The sequence below is a fragment of the Crotalus tigris genome, unplaced genomic scaffold, assembly GCF_016545835.1.
Source record: "Crotalus tigris isolate CLP2741 ecotype Arizona unplaced genomic scaffold, ASM1654583v1 scf7180000018371.15429387391:27106975, whole genome shotgun sequence".
NCBI lineage: Eukaryota > Metazoa > Chordata > Lepidosauria > Squamata > Viperidae > Crotalus > Crotalus tigris.
Window position 1 is genome coordinate 20,456,763 of NW_024096970.1, and position 22,330 is coordinate 20,479,092.

At 35.4% G+C, this 22,330-nt stretch overlaps 1 protein-coding gene across 12 annotated transcripts in view; it reads right to left on the reverse strand.

Annotated features, from left to right (window-relative positions):
* TTLL5 (tubulin tyrosine ligase like 5) overlaps nucleotides 1–22,330 on the reverse strand; it is a 151,484-nt gene that overhangs the window by 50,383 nt on the left and 78,771 nt on the right. For 10 of the 12 annotated variants that reach the window (XR_005557723.1, XM_039351677.1, XM_039351674.1 and 7 more), the window contains one exon: nucleotides 17,628–17,779. Coding sequence is in view for 10 of the 12 variants with exons in the window: in XM_039351677.1 (XP_039207611.1) it covers nucleotides 17,628–17,779 (152 nt within the window). In the remaining 2 variants the exon portion in view is untranslated. Of the gene's footprint in view, nucleotides 1–10,670; nucleotides 12,010–17,627; nucleotides 17,780–20,117; nucleotides 20,215–22,330 lie in introns of those variants that run through there. The other 2 variants (XR_005557724.1, XM_039351681.1) reach the window with 2 other exon arrangements.

Below are 22,330 nucleotides of genomic sequence, written 5' to 3' on the forward strand. Positions count from 1 at the left end.
AACTTATTTTTACTTATTGTTGCAAAATAAATTACAATACATCCCCCCCCTCTCTCTCATACACACACACCACAAACGCACACCATGCAAAAGCATTGAAATTCAAAAGCATTTTTAATATTTAGATATGGATCATATGAATATATTAGGATGCATAGTATATGCTAACAAGTAAAAAAGAGAACAGGAAAGAACAAAGAAGTGCGTATGTAGGTATCCAGGTTATGAGGCTTCAGAAAACTAAACTTGAGTTTGTCTCATTCATTATACTAGCATTAACATTTTTTCAGAAAAAAAGTTCTTCAAATAAGCAAAAATCTTTTCTAAAGACAAAACCAGTACAACCTTGCTCTCTGGAGAGGGAGTGCAGCTGTGAAATACAATGCTATATATCAGTGGAAGTTTCACTGTATTGCTTTGAAGTTTGACTTCATGAGCCTTGCAGTGGTATTGCATTCTTCTAGAGCAAGCACATTTGTTCAGTGCAAAACAGGTGGTAGATTGACAGATCTCGCATATGAAGCTGATCATAAGACTTAGTAGTTTCTGGAATGCAATCCAATTTTTAAAAATGTGATTCCTTCTCTTGCCTGTGTACTGTGTACTGTTGTCCTTTTTTTTTTTGCTGTTATACTTTTTATTCTTGCTTTTAAAAAATATTTTCACAGTAGATATTTGTTTTCTAAAAGCCAATGGATAAACTTAACATTAAGACTTCTAATACTAATATTAATATCAACATGGTTCTCCCATTGGCCCGTCTTAATGTTCTGTCCATTCCCAAGTCTATCAAAACACAGATTGCACAGGAAAATTTTGTTCACCGTAATGTCCTCCCCTCCCCCCTCTTGAAAGAAGGTTGTATAGCATACAAAAGAGCTGTGGCTATAGGTAGTCCTCAACCTATAACTGTTCATTTAGTGACCGTTCAAAGTTACAACAGCCCTGGAAAAAGTGACTTATGACCATTTTTCACATTTAAGCCTCTGTAGCATCCCCATGACTCAGATGCTTGGCAACTGGTTCCTACTTATGACCGTTGCTGTTTCACAAGATCAAACTTTTGACAAGCAAAATCAATGGGGGAGCCAGGTTCACTTAACAACCATGTTACTAACTTATCAATTGCAGTGATTCACTTAACAACTGTCGTAAAATGGTGCAAAACTCACTTAACAAATGTCTCATTTAACAACATAAATTTTGAGCTCAATTGTGATCCTAAGCTGAGGACTACTGTACTTGCAGTGACATGGAAATTGAAACTGTGAGTCTTATGTTGCTATATTCCCTTTTTTAAATAGAGAACTATGTGATAGGTAAACTTCCCCTATATATATATATATATATAATAGTATACCGGCAGGCTGGAAGTTGATTACTGCACTCTTATTGCTAGTTGACCAGTGGTAGGAATTTCAGGCAATGTAGCCCATTTTTGTGTCAGAGCTATGGTTAAATGTAAACAACCCTCTTAAGTGAGATGATTCTGAGCCTTAACTGGGGTTCCATAACTCAGTATATTTTCTCTTTCTTTTTTTCTCTCTTTCCTCTCCCCCCCTTTTTTCTTCTTTCCATTCAAATATACACATATCATTCCATGTTTTACTTTGCTATTGCTAATAATAATTTGCATTTGTCAATTACAAAAGACCACACTGCTTGGCTTCACATACATACTACATATATTCCAAAATTCTAGGTTCTTGGGAAGAACATGGGAAGTGCAGATGAAGGCCAGCACCAACTAAAGCGGGGGTAGGCAACCTTGGCTCTTTTATGACTCATGGACTTCAACTCCTAGAATTCCTGAGCCCTAAAGAATTAGCAGCTGTTGATTTCACATAATTATGTATATAATAATTTATTAAATTTATATGTCACTCGACTCCCAGAGACTGGGAGATTCACAATTGTGCAAACACAGAAATACCTAAAACATAAAAACAGCACAAGACAAAGGGATAATGATGGCATAGAGGAACAGAAAAAGAGAGGGAGGGCATCAATTATCCAAAGGCTGGGCAAAGAGCCAAGTCTTTAAAGCCCTTCAGAATCCCAAGGTGAAAGCCATTCAAATTGGTTTTTAATCCCAACAAACCTTAGCACGGCTTCAGCAAATATTAAGTCTTAATATATAGTAACTTAGCATAGGTTTACATCTTCATGGCATTTTATAAATTCTAGGCTATCTATCCTAAGAGCTTATAGCATTTAATTTTGTTATAAAATTAATTGTAATTTTATAGGATTCTTTTGTTTTAATTCCTGTACTTTGTAATTTTCCCTTAATAATTTTATCTTTACATCATTTTATTCTGTCAATGTGACTTATTATTTTTATTTCTATTTTAGAGTGATTGTTATGTTACTAATTCTGGTCTATGACCAAAATAAAATTGTCTCTGCTTTCCCAAGCCTTTATATCTTTAGTCGAGAGTCTAGAAGAAAGAATATCTGTTAATATACCAGTGTTTAGGCCTATTAATTGGGCAAATTATGCATACTACTTCCTTTTCCTTTATAGCTCTTGCTCCAAATCAGTATCCTTAAACTACATACTTATGACCCTCCAGTGCTGTTAATCTCCTAGCTAGGGCTGGTGGGAACTGCAAGTTATCCTTATCAGGAAGACCACATATTTCCTGTGTCTATCTTAAACTCTAGAAGAGATATCTTTTTAGTTGGTTCTATGAATGCCTCAGTCTATGTCCAATAAGTCTGAGAACTTTGTAGGAAAGCAAAAATATATCTTAGATTTCTGAACTCAAATATGTAGGAGAAAAACTAGCAGAACTTTCTTCCTCACTCAGAATCAATTCTAGATAGCATTTAAAGCTTCACTTTTTAAAGAAATCATACCATTCCAGCAACATGTGAAATCTCATCATTATAGATAAAAGATTTGTATCACCAAGATCGCATTGTAGAAAACCGTGAGTAAAAAATCTATCCCCCTCTGTAAAGCTTGAGCAGCAGTCACAGAGTGATAATTGTAGGGAAAAAAATAAAGGAACCTATTTCTTACCACAGGCTGTAAGGGGGAAAAAAATCAGTTACTGTAATTTGTAAGTCCTACAATAATGCCAAGGACAAGCCTTTAACAGGTACTAGTTACAATGCTGCAGTGAATATTGTAATGAATATTGTATCCCCTATTACAGAATTTCCATTGACTTCTGTTTATGCACTTGAAGATCATATAACATTTTCTTCGGTAAAGCCCATCCCCCCTCCAGCCCAAACACTGGGATGTGACTTCAAGCTACTGGAAAAATAATAACCAAATAAAATCCCAATGGGATAGAGACTTTGTCCCTGAAAACAGGCCATCCACTTAAAGACATGAATTTTGCTTAAGTTACAAAAAGAAAGACAATTATTTCTCTATTTTGTGGGATGCCCAAAGTTCAGCTTGTCAAGATGCTATATAACATGAAACAATATACCACAGCTATGAATGTACTGAAAATAGGCATTCATGCACGCTGTTTGTAGTTTTCTTAGTACACAGTATGAAGATTACCAAAGACCTTTCCTAAAGAAGGGAGATTTGCAAAAACTGTTCTCCTCAGTTTCAGACAACATACTTTTGACATATGGGCTATGAAGAGGCTGACAGGCAAAAACACAAAAACAAAAACCATAGAATACTGAATTTTGGAAAAGTAGAAAAGCATTTAAAACTCTTTGGGAGATATGTACTTCATATAATGTATGTCATATATCTTCAATATTAATTCATTTCCTTCAGGGTAGCCAGTATAAATCTAATGCAATGCAAAATAAAAAAGACAAACCACAAGAAATAGCATTTTTTTTCTGCTAGAAAAGGATCTTGGACAGCTTGCTAGTAGCTCCTCACACTGAAGTGGTGCTCCTTTCTACAGGACAAACTGGAGGTAACAGAACTATCAATACCTCAACAAAGCAGCTATTAAAGAGCCTAAATGATAGGCAAAACTAGAAAAAACCCTTGACACCATGAGCAAAGAAGTCAAGCTAAGTATAACATTTCTATATGTATTCCATAAGCACCAAGGATGAGACAATGTTACCACAAGACTGTCTTCCTACCAGACAGATATATTTCATAAATTTTTTGATCATGCATTTTCTTTAGTATATTTGAATGCCAGCAAAATCAAAAAGTAACTCCTAGCAGTTTCTATCATTAAACGATAACAGAATTAGACACTAACCTTAAAATAACCAGAAATATTATAATGCAATAAACACAACAATGACCATTCATTCTCCAAACGCTCTCCAGAACTAGGTTGAGTAGCCTCCACAAGACCAACAATGAGGCCAACCTAACAACCACAGCTGGCATTTCCTTGGCCGCAAACCTCAGGAAGGATATCTGTATAATAAGACAATGAATATCTCCACAAGGAGCAACAGGTGAGGTTGATATCTTGATTGATTCCTCCATGGCAACACGTGTTAAGGAAGCTGAAATGATCCTTTTACCTAGTTTTTCGAAAAAAGAGGAGATATGTCCTGAGTAAATTTGCTGGATGCTACATAATCTTCTTTCTGTATGGAAATAATGATGTATTTTATCATTTCCATTCTGAAACAATTCTTGCTAAGTGGTTTAATAAGCTATTCTAAATCCAAGATTGCTTTTATGTCCCTGTGTTTCTTGGGATACAAGGAAAATATTGATCAGATTATAAACATTTGTTGAAAATGTGGAACTGGCATAAGCCTTTGAAATCCTAAGTGTTGGATTGCACACATGAAGATTTCACACTTTGTTTGATCTCTACTTGTATCTTGGCTTACCCCCCAAAACGTCCTGTGTGGGATTTTCCAAATGAAAAACTTTTTCTGGAACAACTTCTCAAAGTATAATCTATTCCAGAAGAGGTAGGAATAAATAAGAGTATGAGAATTCTCATTGGCTGAGAATTCCATAGCTCTGCTAGCCCTAGTAAGGAACGGAGCTGGATATGATAGTAATCTCCTTTCCTCCTTTCCTCCCTCCCTCCTTCCTTCCACTATGATACTATATGGAGGAAACAGGGAATAAAGGTAGAAATATGTGTGAGATCAAAGTTCATGTCATCCCTGTTTTACTGCAAGCAGGATAAGCTAGACCATGGGTGTCAAACTCAATCGCGTCACATGACGTATCATGACGTATTGTGATGTTTTTTGCCTTTGCGGAGCTGGGGTGGGCATGGCCTGCGCGTGACAACCCTGAGGTAGACCAAAGACAAACTTTTTCTCTTACAGAAAACAAGCTGCTGAAACATGTTTAGCTTTAACACTTGTTCCAAAAAGAAGCTTCACCAAAAGAAATGCTCTCTAGGAGTCTTGGAAGAGCAATCTCGTAACAGACTCCTCCATCAGAAATTTAGTCTGAAGATCCAGAACAGAATACTGGCACATATGTAGTGTCAAATATGTGCTTGCAACATCAATGGCTAGAAATAAGTAAATGAAATATTACAAAGGAAGCCTAAAGGCAATCTGATTAAATGATTTCAGCATTCATTTCCAAAGTACATGTGAATGTGAGGAATCTGAAGTGAAGCTGTTAACTTAATCTCAGGCAGTATACTTTGGAAAGAAAAGGCAGCTAAAGCTCAGGATCAGAAGAACTAAGAGGTTCAGGAGAGTTTTATAAGGGAAAGAATGAGCTGACTTCAGACTTCGTCTAAAGCAGGGGCCTTCAAACTTAGCCTTTTGATGACCTTGGACTTCAGCTCCCAGCGTGCCTGGCTGAGGAATTCTGGGAGTTGAAGTCCACAAGTCATAAAAGGGCTAAGTTTGAATACCCCTGGTCTAAAAGATGTATAGCAAGTTAACAGAGGCAACTTTCCAAGTGTGTATACTAATTATACCTGCTGCAAAGGCAAGCTTGTCTTTTTGCTGGAGAGAAAATGAAAGATCTGAAGCTTTTAAAAACCTAATTAGATAAGGGGAAGGGTGCATATGTACTGTCTGTGATATGAAGGGAAGCAGAATGAGAGCTCAGGAATTCAGAACACTGTAAATTGCCAAAGAGTAGAAAAGAAAGAGAACACCAAAAAGGAAGAAGACACCCCAGAACTTTCTACTCAGCCAAAAGTATATATCTGGGCCTATGTCAAGAGCTTTATATTTTATATTGGCCTATATGTTAGAAAATGTTTGGCAGATAAATAGCTTGCTCCCACTCCAAAAATACTCTGTTTTCATTTCACAAAAAATACAATTTTAAGACCAATTATGAAAACATTACATAAATCAAAGGAAGTGAGAGATCATCTGGCTTAAGATACTCAGTGTCCCCATCCCATCATTGACTGAATCAGTGGAGAAGAGATAGTAATGGTGATCACTCTTATGGCACTGATATGTTTTATATTAGCAGAATCACACAGTAAATAGCTGCTTTTCTGTTAATTAGCAAAAGCCATATAACAAATAGGACATAGTCTTGACTACCAAATGCTTGTTCAACTTTCAATAATTGCCCACTGACCCATCCTGCTGAAACATACTAATTAATGAGATTAGCTATGATGAAACACATTTCATTTTTCATTAATTTTTGCATCCACACATGAAATTTGTTTTAAAAACTGTGCAGGAAAATTCATTCCAACTTTTGAACATAGTAATGTTTTTCAGAATAGTATCTCAATTTCACACACAAATGTCCATTAGATCAAGGATTTGCCTATTAAACTGAGTATTTGTTCATTAAATCCAAACTATATTGTAAATGATGTTATTTATCAGTTAATTGTGCAAATTATAAAACTGAAACAAATGCAATAACATAAATATAATGGACATTTGAAAAGGACATTTAACAGACTTTTCTGTCCCCAAATAGTCCATTAAATTGAGTTTAACTACTTCAGGTACCAATAAAAAGTGTTATCTATACATGCACATACTTGTGTAGACAATTGGAAGCACTTCAAGCAACTGTCTGAGCCTTCCAAAAGATGTGGCTGTGTTAAAGTTTTGAACAGAAGTGCTTTGAGACCTTTGAAGAGAAGTCTGTAAAACACATCTTCTGTGTAATTTGCCCAGATTTCAGACATAGTACTCATTGATGGATTTTTATAACATAAGCATTTTTGAGTAAAAATATTGCTTCATAAAATTCAGACATATATGTGCAAATCATAACAATATTCTACATATAAATACATACCAATCATTTTTCATTAAAATGCACAGACTAATTTTCTGTCGTACACACTATCTATTTGTTTTTTACTAGGATTTCAATGTAACTTCATGCTTCAGATTTCCAGAAGTAATAAACCGTATTCCACATTATAATTTCAGATCTATTTTTGTTACAGTCTTTAAAATCTACCTTATATAAAAATGCACAATTCTATACTTTGCTCTTTATTGGAAAACATGGATGAAATTTAATGAGGAGGTAGAAATTATGGAAAGGGCATGATGCCTCAGTGGTTAAAGACACCGAGATTGTCAGCTTAAGAGCCGATCGCCCAGTTCTAGACCCAAGCTCTATGAGTACCCGTTATTTGCCCCAACTTCTACCCATGTAGCACTACGGTGGGAAGGTAGCAGGATTCCATGCATTTCTGGCATATAGCCATGCTGACCACATGACTACAGAAAGACAAAGCTTTTTCCCTTGGCCCAAGAAACGGATGAGTAGTGTGCCCTTCAGTCAGACATGATTGACAGGGAAACCTTTATCTTAGAAATTATGGAGGCCAGACTAAGGAGAGGCAAACTGAAATCACTTTCCATCTTGCCTCAAAACACAGGTAAGGCAGACAAGAAACCTATGGCATCAATCATATATTCAGCCTTTCCCAGAAAGCATGTCTGGCATCAGGCCAGCCCCAGAATTTTCAGAACTCTGAAACACACAAGAAGCCTGGACTTTCTCCACTAAGGCCAGGTCCCAGCTGCTCAGTAAGACAGGCTGCCTTTCTTTCAAGAGATTTCAGGGTTCAGTTTATAAAATGCATTGCGTACAGTATTGAGGGGCAAAGAATCAAAACACTAGGCTAGCAAGTCTAAGCTGCACAACAGGGGAGAAAATAGGACACATTGTTAAGCAAAAAAAAAAAAAGCAATTTTTAAGCACTTAGCAAATAGAATGAGGGTGAGTCATACAAGTGATACATCATAGGAAAAAAACTGAGACTTGTCCCAAAACAAATTTAAATAATGTAAAAATGTGTAAAATCTTTTATGTTCTTGGTTAATTATTTTCTTCCCTTCCCCCTTGCACAAACACTGGCACGGGAGTGAAGAATGCAGAATTGGAGGACTTGGTTCAGAAAGACTATGCAGGACTGAGGGAAAAATACCTGGCAGCTGCTAAAACGAAACTTCAAAGAATCGGCTCACTTTGAAATCCCATCAGGCAGGATCTGCCTCTCTTCCCTGTTAACTTTCTAAAAGCCTGTGGGAAACTTAACCACTTCCTTGTCCTTAGCAGTTTTCAGGTCTTTCAAAGCAGGTAACAGTGAGAAACTGAAGGATAACAGGAACACCAGGCATCCCTCTCTATTTTTCTCTTAGCAAGAAACAATGTACAATTACCAATCATGCATGGGGTTGTGGCTTATAGTAAGGTTATAAAGCCCAGGGTTTAAAAGATCTGTCAATAAAGTTATTATTTTGATGCACATTTTCCACTTGCATCTTTCTGGATTTACCAGATCAGGTCTTTTCCTCTTATGACCTGTTCACAGTACGCTCAGTAGCCAAAATAACTTGCCAAGACAACTCTGATCTTTCAGTTTCCTGTACTGCCTCAGTAGAATTCAGTGAGTGATACCATGAAGCTCCATCAACATGTTGATTCAAATCCACCTCAGCTAAGAAATTGCTGAATGGCTTTTTGTAAAGTACCACACACCCTGACTCATTTTCCATCTTTATAGGAGGCAAACTATCAGGGGTCTTACAAGCAACAGGTTTTTCAACTAAAACAACAACCCAGGCTTTAACCCCAATACTGAGGTTCTTTGGGGGTGGGGAGACAAAACTAGAGGGTAGATCTACAAAGTATTTCAATAAGACATCAATCATGCTTTTCAGTATCTACCTCTTGTTGTTTTTTTTTTCAAGATTTTTTTTCACTCCCACAATATTTCCTTTGCGAATGAGCAGTAATTCCTCATCAATACTAATCAGCGCATTAGGAAGTACCAACCTTCTCTACAAGCATGATAGAGAAGAGATGGTTTACCTAAGTTCAGGCAAGAATGGCTCCCTTACATACAATATATCACACAGCAAGGCAGATTTAGCTGTCTGGAATGCAATTTTGGGACAGAATCTGACAACAATTAGGAATATTTGATGTGAAGTTCAAGTATCTAAACCATGACCCATGGTTGGGGACGCAAATGAAAGGAAAAGGAAGGGTGTAATCCACTTTTCCTTTTCTCACTGTGGTTTTTATTTTTTAATTTAAGCCTATTTTCTTTGCATTCCAATATTTTCTTTTTTTTAACACTGTATGTATTTCAATACATTAATAATGAAAATAAAGTGTTCCAAATGCTTTTCTTTGTCAGTTCTGCAGCTACCTTGTTTATGTTCCCTGATTCTTCTTCTGAGGAAAGATCCTGCTCAATGTTTAGTAATACACCAATTTATCTACATTCATCTATATTGGCCTATAAACAGTGCTTCAAATCTAATATTATTAAATGTTGCAAAGGTCCTGTCTCAAAAGTAGGTTTCTTCTCACCAGTAGAAATGTTGGACAGATCTAAAGAAATGCATGTTTCAGGTTTTTTATCTCTAAAGTAAAAAGCATCCCTGGAGGCAAAAGAGCAGAATACAATTTCAAATAATAATAGTTGCAATGATGATGATGATTGTGAAAGCAAACTGTAATGTTGTACAAATGTAAAAGATTAATAAAAGCTAGGTAGATATATATCAGTGATGGCGAACCTTTTAGAGACTGAGTGCCCAAACTGCAACCCAAAACCCACTTATCATTGTTGGGTGCCGTGTGGGTGTGGCTCATTGGGTGGGCGTGGCTGCGGTGGTAATGGCAGACTGCGTGGGACTAAAAAGTTCAATCAATCAATTCCAACTTTGCAAGATCTTTTTTTTCCCCACAAGAAGTTGAAATTGACTGATTGAATCTTTTTTTTTTTTTTTTTGCACACGGCAGCGGAAGCCTAAAGCGAAAAGGTTTTATAAAACCCAGCTGAAGGCCTAGGACTGGGGCAACGGTGCGCATGCCCACAGAGAGGGTTCTGAGTGCCACCTCTGGCACCTGTGCCATAGGTTTGCCACCACTGATATATATATAATGCTTGTACATAAAAAATGGAAGTTAAGAACTTCAGCATATGCTATAGAAAGACAAATCAACAGATCTTTAGATATTATATATAGAGGCAGAGTTTTTCTCATTTAGATGGTTATAAATATGATTAATATTTACTACATAAACAATTTCTTTTCTTCTGTTCAATCATGTCTGATTCCCAGAAACTGCCTTGACAGTGTTCCTGCAGTGTTCTTGGCAAGGTTTTTCAGAAGTGGTTTGCCATTGCCTCCTTTCTAGGGCTAAAAGAAAGTGACTGGCCCAAGATCTACCAATTGGCTTTTGTGCCTAAGGCGGGACTAGAACTCATGTCTTCTGGTTTCTAGCATGAGGCTTCGCCACTACACCAAACTGGGTCTCTAAACAAATATTTGAATAGCATATAAATTGTTGAATATTTCTGATTTTAAAGATTATAAAAACTAACAAAAGTAATAGTAACATTATAAAATTGCATTGTATCAAGAGACTGAAAACAAGTGCCAAAGATCATATTCCCACAGGATATTTAACAATGTCTGCCATTGTTCAAGTATAACAAAAGGTAGTTGAGATTGGATATAGTGGATTGAGCTGGTAGGAATAAAGCAACTTGAAGTGTGTGTGTGTGTTTTTTTTAAGGTTTGATTCCTATCACAAAAAAAAGCTTATTAACAAATTACAAATAGGTCTTTCCACAAATCTGTTGGATATAGAGGCAACAAGTGGCAAGGTTGGGGAAAATATCTGGATAATAATATAATGTCCTCTGGTTTTCAGCATCCAATATATTATAAATACTTGCAAATAAGATGTACATTGATCAGGTGCAAGTATCAGATGTTTGAGAATGAAATGCAACAATTTAAGGCAGAGATGGTTGTTGGGAGCATTATACAAAGTAGATGACAGTATTCCCTTGATATCAATATACAGATTGCTGTAAGAAGATCTACTAGCTTTCATTTTAAAGGAAGATACTGATAATAAATTCTAACATGAAACCTTTAAACTTTTATAAGTCCTGGTGACCACATGGTCCAGAAACAAAGGTCTTACTGTGAAAAGATGAATGATATGTTTTTGAAAGCAATACAGAGAAATATATTCACTAAACTGTAGAGTGAGCATATTTTATTACAGTTTTTTTGGCAAACGTCCATGGTCATTTTACCCAAAGTTCTTTGTTTATTTGACTAAAGTAATACCTTCATTTATAACTGAGGATAACAAATGGAAAAACCACAACCTACAGTTTACCACAGAGCAGCTTAACTCACTCTTCAGATAGCACAATCTTTTTTATGCTACTTGTATCAACAATGCCAAATCTAAACTCATAATATTGAATAATATAGCAGAAGAGTTTGTGTACAAGGAAAAAGTTGCAAGTAGGGGCATGCTCTAAGTAGATAGCTCCAAAAATTAACTGCCTTTTCCTAGAATTTTCAGGGTCTGTAATACTTTAATAGATATAAAGCTAGTGTTTAACAGAATTCTCTTTTTAGAATGGATTTGCTCATTGTCCATATAGAAGAAGTAACAGATACTCAGCCAAGTATCTTGGCTGCCATGTTGCCAAGAGGTCAGGACACAGTTCTAGCCTGTAGCTTCCTATTCCCCTTACAAATGCAGAGCCAGGACAGGACAGAGACCACAGTGCTTCCTAAGCTTTGATACTGCAGGCTCTTTGTATGGCTACAGCTTATATGCCTCTCTTCTTCTTTTCCCTGTGGAAAACAACAGAATTGCAATTTTGCAAAATTAATCAAAAACACAGGCATTTTCAAATAACCAGGGTTTTTTTCCTTCTTTAATTCGGCACTCTTTAAATAGCATGAAATATATTGATTTCCCATATTCTCTTCTACGTGGAATATGACTTTGGATCTAGTTATTATATACTGTATAAACAGGAACACCTAAATTATCATTGATTTTTTTTGTCTTTCCTCCAATCCTCTCAAAGAAATTTTTGGTTTATGCTGGAACTCTGAATAGTTCAGAAAACTGTGGATGTCTACCTATAAGCTGAAGAATAAATAATTATACCACCAATATAGTCCAAGTCCACAAGTTGCAAGCTAAAATGTTCCTTTCACCATATTCAATTAAATGTATGAACAAATTGGCCAATATGTTTCAAATATCAAACCCAGCTCAAGATATACATTATAGCAACAGTCTATAGTTTTGAAACAAACGTGATCTTTCTTTGGAAATGTATGAAAATAAAATACAAGAATTCTATTTATATCAATGAAATAAACAGAAAGTTATGCTGATCTTAAAATATTGGGGGAAGGGAAATCTCATAGACAGTTCATTTATTTAATCACACTGTATGAAAATTATTAGTATTAGCATGGAATGTATTTATTTCATTCATTTTATCTGGAGCATAACTTCCTTTAACCAGAATCTCAACAAACATCTAACATTGTATTTTTTACTGTGGAAGAAAATACTTGTTATAATACACTCACATTCTTGTATGAGTCTCATATGCATATTTAGAAAATTCATCTAGTTAGTTCTGGCCTTAGAAAAATTTTGCCCTAGAAGTACCATATTTAATAGTGTGACTTTATTCTAACATGGGAATGTAGCTTTCATTTATGAATAAGTTGTCAGTTCCTGGCCTTGTGCAAGAAATACATAGGAAGGTTTAGAACAAATTGTGAGATAGCACCAATGTGTGCATACATACAGGAAAAAGCCAGAACCGTGCCCTGACAGTTCAACTCAGAAGGAAGGGTTGGGCTGGAAAACATAAAACTATAAATTCCAGCCAAATTGTCTGAGGCACTCCTTTCCAAATCACTTGAATAAACAGCCAAAGCTTCTGACCAACCATTTTATTATTCATCTCTGGAAGACAACCATTTTGGACATCAGAACAATGAGCCCTAAGCAATTAGCTTTTTCAAATTTTCTGTATAGCATAATTATATAATTTAGTTGGATCTAATCAAGACTTGGGAATAAATTTCCAGAACTTTAACTCTGCTAAAGATTTAATGGCTAATTTAAGTCCATTTTTCATATCTATAACAAAATCTCAAGATAGTCTTTCTGAGTTTTGTCCTTCAAAATAGCCACATAAATACATCTGCAAGGATGGGAAAGAGAGGGTTGATAGTGATTGGGTCAAACAAGAAATAAAGAGATAAAGACTATTTTCCTGAAAGATACAGACATGATGTATGCATATATATGCATGCACACATATACACACAAAAACTGATATTTGTTCTATGAAGAAAAACATACATGTATGCAGAAAAATATTTGGAAGTGGAAGTTATTTAGAGTCAGTAAACTGCTTTGGTGAAAAGGATTAAGGCATCAAATTAGCAATGTCTTCATTTGACTACTGACTATAATCTTTTTTAAATATAGCAACATTGAATGATCAGCCAAACATTTCCTGGCATAGCATAGAGTCTGGTGCTTATTCAAAACATTTTTACACTGCAGAGTAATGAATATGTATAAGTAATATTAACAGAATGAATTAATCTCCACAAACACATACCAATATTAGTAGGCTTCATAGTTTCTTAGAGTATCAATGTCATGCAAAGTGGCAATTGGAACTTAGGGTAGATTATATGCCTACAGATATAATGAAGACATTTGTGTACAAAACCTTTGCCATTTCTAAAAGCTATAATGTTTCATAATTTCTGACTTAATTTAGAAGTTTTAAATGTTTGTAATGTGACTTTCTGCAAGTATCTGCCCCCTTTCCTCTTTTCTGCACCCCATCACATCAATGTCATCTGCCCTAAGACCTTCAGTGCCAACAGAATTTTAAAAAGCAAATTCTAAGGAAGAATAGCTGAACTGTTAGATACATGGGAAACACTTTAATTATATGAAGTAACTGCCAGTCTAGAAGAGTCAAGGAATTATGAATTCTCCTTTCCTCCCATTTTTTTTCCATGAATTTTGGAGCGAATAATCAATAAAAATACTTTTGAAGATTTAGGTATCTGCAGAACAGCCTAAAAAAGCAACCAAAAATGGGTAAATTCTTGAAAATCTTTACCTTCCTTGCAAGCACAGAAAAGAGTAACTGCAGCACTGACAATTTCTATTCTACCATAGACCAAACCAAAAATTTTAATTTTAATTTATTCAATGTAGGCACTGCTTAACTCCAAACTGACTCTGGGCATGTAAATAAAGCCAACAGACTAAAAACAGAATAAAATAATTATGAAAAATCAATAAACCTTTGCCACCATTTTCTCTCACCTGGCTGTTTGGGGTCATATTGTTCTGATACTGTAAAGCAAAGGAAAGCTAAAGTAAAATCATAAGCACAATTGCAGTCACATGATTTTCCACTTAGAGCCGTGGTGGCACAGTGGTGAGAATACTTCTTCTCCTGACTGCTACATCTGCTGACTGCTGGTTGCCAGCAGTTAGGCAGTTTGATTCTCATCAGCTCAAGGTTGACGCAGCCTTCCATCCTTCCGAGGTTAGTAAAATGAAAACCCAAATTGTTAGGTGGCAATATGCTGACTCTGTAAACGGCTTAGAGAGGGTTGTAAAGCACTGTGAAGCGGTATATAAGTGTTATTGCTATTGCTTCACTTGACCACCATGTTGATAATCCCAATTATGGCTGCTAAGCAAGAACTACCTGTATTTATGCAACTGTATCAGAGGAAACAGAGCACATTTCAGTTTGCTCTCTGACCCAACTTAACATCTTTATTGCTTTAAACCTAAAGTATAAGCACATCATAGATTTTCTTAGTGATTGCCAGTTACAATTGTGGTTGCTAAACAAGAATTACCTATGGAGAGGAAATAGGATTCAATAATTTCAAAATACTAGGAACTATGACATTTGTATCATCATAGTTATTTTGTATTCTCATAGCACTTAATTTGCCTTTAGTGTTCCCACGTTCAGCTTCTTTTCATGTTGGTAAAAAGCACAGGCATTGGGTTTATTTTTTTCAATTTTAACAGATTATAACTGCATTCAGATGCATTTTTTCTCCCTAAGTAAAACCAAGAGAGTGTTACTACATCAATGACTTGATACCCAGAATTCAGTGCTATACTTGATTAGGTAATCAAAAACAGATCTGGATCTCAAGATAAACCTATTCTTAAAGAGGATGCACAGCTCATGAATAATCAGGCTGATAATTTGGAAATAGTTTTTCAATGCCCCTTCCCAACAAACAATTCATTGTCCTGAAAGAAATTTCAAAGCAAGTCAAACAACAAGAATTATTGATATTTGATCCCTATCTAAGGATTGGGTGTGAGGAAGGGGAGTAGAGATTGCTTCAAAGTTATTCACATAAAAATAAAGACAGTTAATGAGCAATTGACCGATATACAATAATGGTCAATGCATTGCAGATTTACAAAGGGAGTTTAAGAGGGAAAGAATGGATCCTAAAACTTTGATCTGAAATAAATGTCAATATCAAGTTGAACTGAATGTTAGAAATACTCAGCCATAACTAGAGCTACTAGCAACTTGCTAATTTTTCATTTAGCTAATCTTGCTAATTATTTCTCTTGTAACTTCAGTGTTTCTTATACATAAGTATGAATACAGCTAGTCATTGTTTAGAGACTACAATAGGGACCAGAAACTTGTTAAGGAACGCACTTGATAAGTGAAATCACCACTATGCTTATGATCTTACTTTATCTTTCCTTTGCTGTAGAGACCTGCAAAGATTATAAATGCAAGGTCTGGTCATAAAGTTACTTTTTCATTATCATAACTGCAAACCATTGCTAGATGAGGAAGTCACTAATTGATGACTACCTGTATTAGTCTCTTGACCAAATCTTTGCTCGGACCTTGTCCAAGCTCAGAAGCTGGTTACAACTTGTTTGAAAGGACATCAGTGAACATCAGGGCTTTAAGCTAGATCGGAAAATTAAAAATCATCCTGGAAGAAGCCTACAGCAGATGTTAGAATAAAAGCTATAATTTAATGGTAATGTCTGGCATGCAGTAAGGTCTGAGATCCATTCCCTAGCATCCCCAGTTAAAAGAGTTTTCAATAGATAGATGGGAAAGGATTCTCTATGACATGTTATCAGAATAGCCAAACATTACTTTTATATGAATGAGAATTAGCAAATTGAACCAAATCCAAGTGATTTTGGATGGATATTTCCTCTGAAGAAATAGAAAATGAGTTTGGAGACAAACTGTTGCTGTTTCAGAATTCAAATGACATTAGTGGTCATGAGAGTTTTTATAAACTGTGTCTGGTTGAGCAACTGTAATTTTACTTGAAGGAACCATACTTACTCTAGTTATGCCTAGGCTTGATTATTTTAATGCTCTCTTACCTGGCACTGATCTCAAAGACAATTTAGAACTTTAATATATCTAGAATAATATGCTAAGCTGTAATATGATATTAGATTGACCATATTGTATCTCTTTGCTGTATGGGCTGCAAATACATTTCAGGGTCTAAGTCAAGATAACCAATTTCAGCCTTTAAATCCTTAAAGGCATCAGGATCAATTTTTTCAGAAATCTCTTCCTTACATGTTCATATTTTAAAACTTCTACTTTGGGTGGAGGAGAGGAAGAGAGAGACATAAAATGGATCCTTGAAAATTGATTTCAATTTGTTGCTAGGTATATTTAAAATCATATCTACCATTCATCAAAATCAGCTCCCTTATACTGATTAATTTCCACTACAGTATTTCATATATTAAAGGAGGAGAAGCATTTACATAATTGCTAAGGTTCACAAAAACTACAAGAAAATAGTGTCATTTATAGACAGATAAAACAATTTCAGACAAGTATGGCTAGTCCCATTGGCTGCTCTTTGAACAAGATACCCTTCTGATGACAATGAGAAAAGGCAAGATTCTTGTTTGACTATTTGTTTCATTGAGTGACTAGATATTATATCTTGAGAAAAATACATTAATACCAACTTTTCTTTTTTTTTGTTATTTATATAATGGGCAAAATATATTATTTCTATATAATATCATCAAAAAACAAATAGAGAACTCTCATATCCACCACAGAATTAAAGACTGCCTACATACATCAATTAATCTAATTCAGACATGGTCTTGTAAAAAAGTAATATTCAGAAACTATAGGTTTTCATGGCTATTTATTCGTAAAATTACTTCTTGATGGTGCCATGTGAGCCAATATATATGTGCAGATGTTTCAATACTTATGTTGCTAACTTCTTGAAGAAATTAGTAGTCAGCAAATAATCACATTCTTGCACAACATTATACAAGCAAAATGCTAATGGGATTTGTGGATATGACTCTAAAACATATATATTTATAGTCTAATTGTTTCTCTTACCTCAGTGTAAAAGATGCAGGCCTGGTATCAGGAGTACTGCTGTGTGTTTGGAAAGCCCAAAATGAACCTCCTGGATTCAGTGGTGGTCGATAATTGGAAGCAGTTGCATTTATTTTATTAACAGCTCCATTTATCATATTTAAATTTGTCAGCTGAAGAGGAGAATAAGCAAATGACAAACATTTTAAAAGATTCAACAAGACAACAAAAGTATCCGGTCATGAATTTTCACTGACGGATTGTTTATGGATATATAGTTAAAAAAACACAGCCAATTTACAGAACAAAGTAGAAGTTAAATAGCCCAACATGAGATTTGGTAACGCTGAATATATATGAAGGATGTCCACTATAATAAAGATTCAACAAAAATGCACTTTTAGAGGTTCTTCTTTCTCAGAAATTTTTGAAGTAATTTAATTCAGTAAGCAGCAACATTTTCAATATTTTCATTAATTAACAGGAAAAAGTACATGTACAAACATACATGGTCTAACAGACAATCAAAATTAATATAGATTTTTCCTTCTAATGTTGTATAATAAATCTTTTAGCAAGTCCTCAATTCCTTAGTTCTTCATAAATTTAGTATACTAGAGACATACCCAAGAATACATTAACCATTTTGTTGATTTCAGGCAAAAATGGAGATCATGTGGGTTAACATTTCCATTCCTGAATTACATCTTTAACAGCAAGGCAACTGCAACCAACTCTCTTTAAACAAGGCATCCAATATACATAACATATATTTTTGTATTAACTTTATTTTAAATTAAAAAGAAATTCTTCTCATGTTATTAAGGCAATCTTCCACTGCTTTATTACCAAAGAAGACTCAAGTTTGTTATTCCATACAACATCTAATGTCAACTTTATCAACTTCCTACCCCTCTTTATTGGCTTAGGAACCACAACTGTTTTCTTCAAACCTCCTTTTTGTGAAACCTCAAAAACTCTGTTGTTCTGTTACTTGAGATTAAAACACTACCAAGAAGGTAAATTAAAATTAAAGGTTTTTTTTTTAAAAAAAATTCTAGAGTTTTAACAACTCTTCCTCAATTAATTCAAAATATGGCTATGAAAGGGGGATAATTAAAGATGTCCTAATTTAATATTAACAGGGAAAAGATGCAATCATTAGTTCTCCCTTCACTGAGTAGCTCCTTTTCTTTTCTCAAAAATCTGCTCTAGAAAATTAGAAAACCTCCTAAACCATGTGTGAAGAGATGCTGGGGAATCAAGAATTGTCAAAAATTATCCTCCTTTCCCTTTATGCCAGAAGAAATTAGTGCAATATCACTTGGAGACACTATTGTGTCAGAATACATCTTGACAATGCTTAGCATCTGGAAAATATATTTTTAATTTTCATTTATATTAGTATTATATCAAATACAATTAGGTGTTTATTCTAGTCCAAGCCAAGGAATAAGAATATGGGATTTCAGTGCCTTACCCAACTCCTTACTTTTATCACTTTTCAAAAAATGCTAAACTTCTTGAAAATATGACAATAGTATTATTTCAATCATAAACCATGCCATCATTTGGCAATTTTTCTCAATGAAGATAAGAGTTTTTTCTGCACTGTATATTTGATCATGCACACTGTCCTCTACTTCTAGTAAGAAAAAAAAGAGCTTAATGCAGCCATCTCTTTCTACATTACTTTCCATAGTTAAAATTCTGTTTGTTTTAAAGCTGTATTTCACACTGGAACAGGTGTGTAAACAGTTGAGCATATGGTGGGCAAGGATATTTCACGCATTCCACACAGACAGGTGTTCAACTTACAGCAGACTTAAATACAGTCACTGGAATCAAAAGTAGGAATCAGAGCATATTGGAGCATATTTAAACCAGCCCATCATGTTTTTTCAGTATGATAGTTATTCTTCCACTCCTTGATTTGTTTCTGCTGCTATAATTAACCTGCCAGCTCAGTAGATTCCTTGGGGAACCAGTAGAATAGTTCACATCTGTACAGCACAGCTCTGCTTTGCTGACTGTTACTTTCCATCCTCAACATTTGATATGCCTTAAGGTATATCATGAGCATATCATATTGAATATAGCCTTGCCTTAGTTTAAATGTAAGGGAAGAGTGCAAAAGCAAGACAAAAAACAACTTTTTTGCATAGGAAAAAATAGGTTTTATAGGCTTACATATTTATTTGTGTTTGTTAGATTTCTATCCAGACTTTCTTCCAGGAATTCAAGAAGACTCACATACTTCATTAGACCACTGTAACAACAACCCTGTACCTCAGTACAGGTAGTCCTCCCCTACCACTTGTTCACCGACTGTTCAAAGTTACAATGGTGCTGGGGAAAAAAAACTTTATGGCCAATTTATGACCTTTGCAGTATCCCTCAATCATGTGATTACAGTCAATACATATTATCCTCCCCCGTTTTCAGAGTAAAGAGATTGGAGAGGAAAGAATTGGAATTGGAAGAGAATAAGTTGTTTGCTCTTCTACATACCAAAAGTAATGTGATCATGCTGGCAGTCAGGGCTGGGAGCTGAAGATATGCCACACAAACAGCCTACTCTCTTGCAAACTCTTCCTCTTCGATTTCTCTGCTTTGGGAGGTGGGGAGAAAAAAAACAAGCAATTTCTGTAGGCAATCTCTCTTTTGTGTGACCTTTATCTCCGTTTGCAGAATGAAGAGATTAGAGAGGAAGGGATTGCAAGAGAGTAAGATGTTTGCTCTTCAACACGTTGAAAGCAATGTGGTCATATTGGAAGGGTTTATAATTTTTGCATTCATTCATTTCCTTTTGTGCAAAAGTTCAATAATGAACTTCCAATATATATTTTTTTTAAAGTGTTCCCAACCAAAGGAGATGAAGAACTTACAGATAGTCTTCACTTAATGGCAGTGTTTATTTATTATGAAATTTATTTGCTGCCCATCTCGTATCCAACTACTCTCCAGTAATTAGGACTGGAATCTCCATTGCTAAATGAAGTGATTGTATCACTTAGTGACAGAAATCCCGGCAGTCCCCATTGCCATTGTTAAGTGAGAATCACAGGTTGTTAAGCAAGGATCTCCTTGCAACTTTCTACTGTTTTTCAACACTCAGGAACTCAATGGCAGGAAGTCACAAGTCCTGGGTGGCTTACAAGCAGGCCAGCATGTAGATAAGCAGTGTGAACATATGGGGTGGGGAGTGGCTGTTTCTGGGCATGTCTTACTATTCATAGTTATCTACTAATATATAAAATATCTCTAGGAAGGAAGGGAGCCTTGTTCCGCAGTTAATTGAGGTCTACTTCAACCACATCCCATAGATAAATTACCCTCAGGCAAGTTTATCTGTACATTTGCCTTTATAGATATAAGAAAAAATATAGATTAAAGGGTTTGAGAAGTGTGAAGTCTCCATGTACATCAGAACTGATTTGGCTCAAGGCCCATAACATTCCTACCCTGCTTGCAGAGTTTACCAGCTCACAGGGTATGCACATAAAGAGCATAAGAGTTCCAGGCTCCAGAAAACATTCCAAACAAAACCTGCACAGACATTCCTGGGAAACCTGACAGATTTGCAGATTTGTTTGTAGTGTTTCCAGCACATGCATCTTTTTTTTTAAAGAATCTGTATTGTAGTGTATTGTAGGATTATTTGCTTTTCATTATTGGAAGAAATCAGATTTGGAATTAAAGAGTTTTAAAGCTAAAAATTCATTGGGAGTTATTTCAGTAAGGCTTAGATGTGCCAAACATTTGATGATCAGAGAGTTACCCTTCCCACAAAATAGTTACTTGAAGCTCAGCTTGACTCAGCTAGCAACTCCTTGAAATCCTTCAAGACTAAATCCAGCTAGGAATGATGCTGTTTCAGACAGTCCTTTTTCTTCTATATTGTTTTCTTTTATAATATTGGTGCACATCAGCTTTCAAGTGAATCTGACAGTCTAACTACTAAAGAAAAAGTGACAAACAAAAAGAAAGGTGAAGTAAAATACGGGTGGAAAAAGAAGGGGCGATGGCTAAGAAGAATTAAAACATTTCCTGTTTCAGCTTGCAGATGAATAGAAGATCCAGGAGGGAGAGGCTTAAAAATAGATTGAAAAAAAGCTTCCTAACATTGAGTATATTATAGATGAAGAGATAAATCTCTGTGGTTTAAAAGCATCGCTAATTATATATGTTTTTCGTGAGAAGACTGTGATAGAGAAAAAGAGGGGAGGGGAGGGGAGGAGAGGAGAGGGAATTCAGATGCCAAATATACAGCCTGGGAATTTAATCTCCTCCATATTTTTCTACCAGAGCATTGTAAAAAACCAAAACAATGTGAGATACCCTTAAAAGCAGAACTTGTTCATATTTCCTAGTATTTGATATAAAAAGATTTACTGTCTCTTACACTGGAGGCAATACATCACCATCGTGACTAGCAATCACCTACAACTTTATCCTCCTTATGAAGCATACACTAATTCTTGAGGTGGCTAGTGCCAGGCAGAGTGGTGGTGGTTTTAAAAGAGAGAGAGAGAAAAAAATCCTGTACTGGATATTTGTACTCCATATTCTCCACAAAGTTTTATGATAAATGCCAGGTTTTTGCTATGGACTACCTTTCCAATGAAAATACGAAATAATATGCCCTACCCCCTTTCTTACAGTGATATATCATTACATTTGCAGGAAAGTTGCTGCAAGCTTTGAACACTAGCTGACTCAAC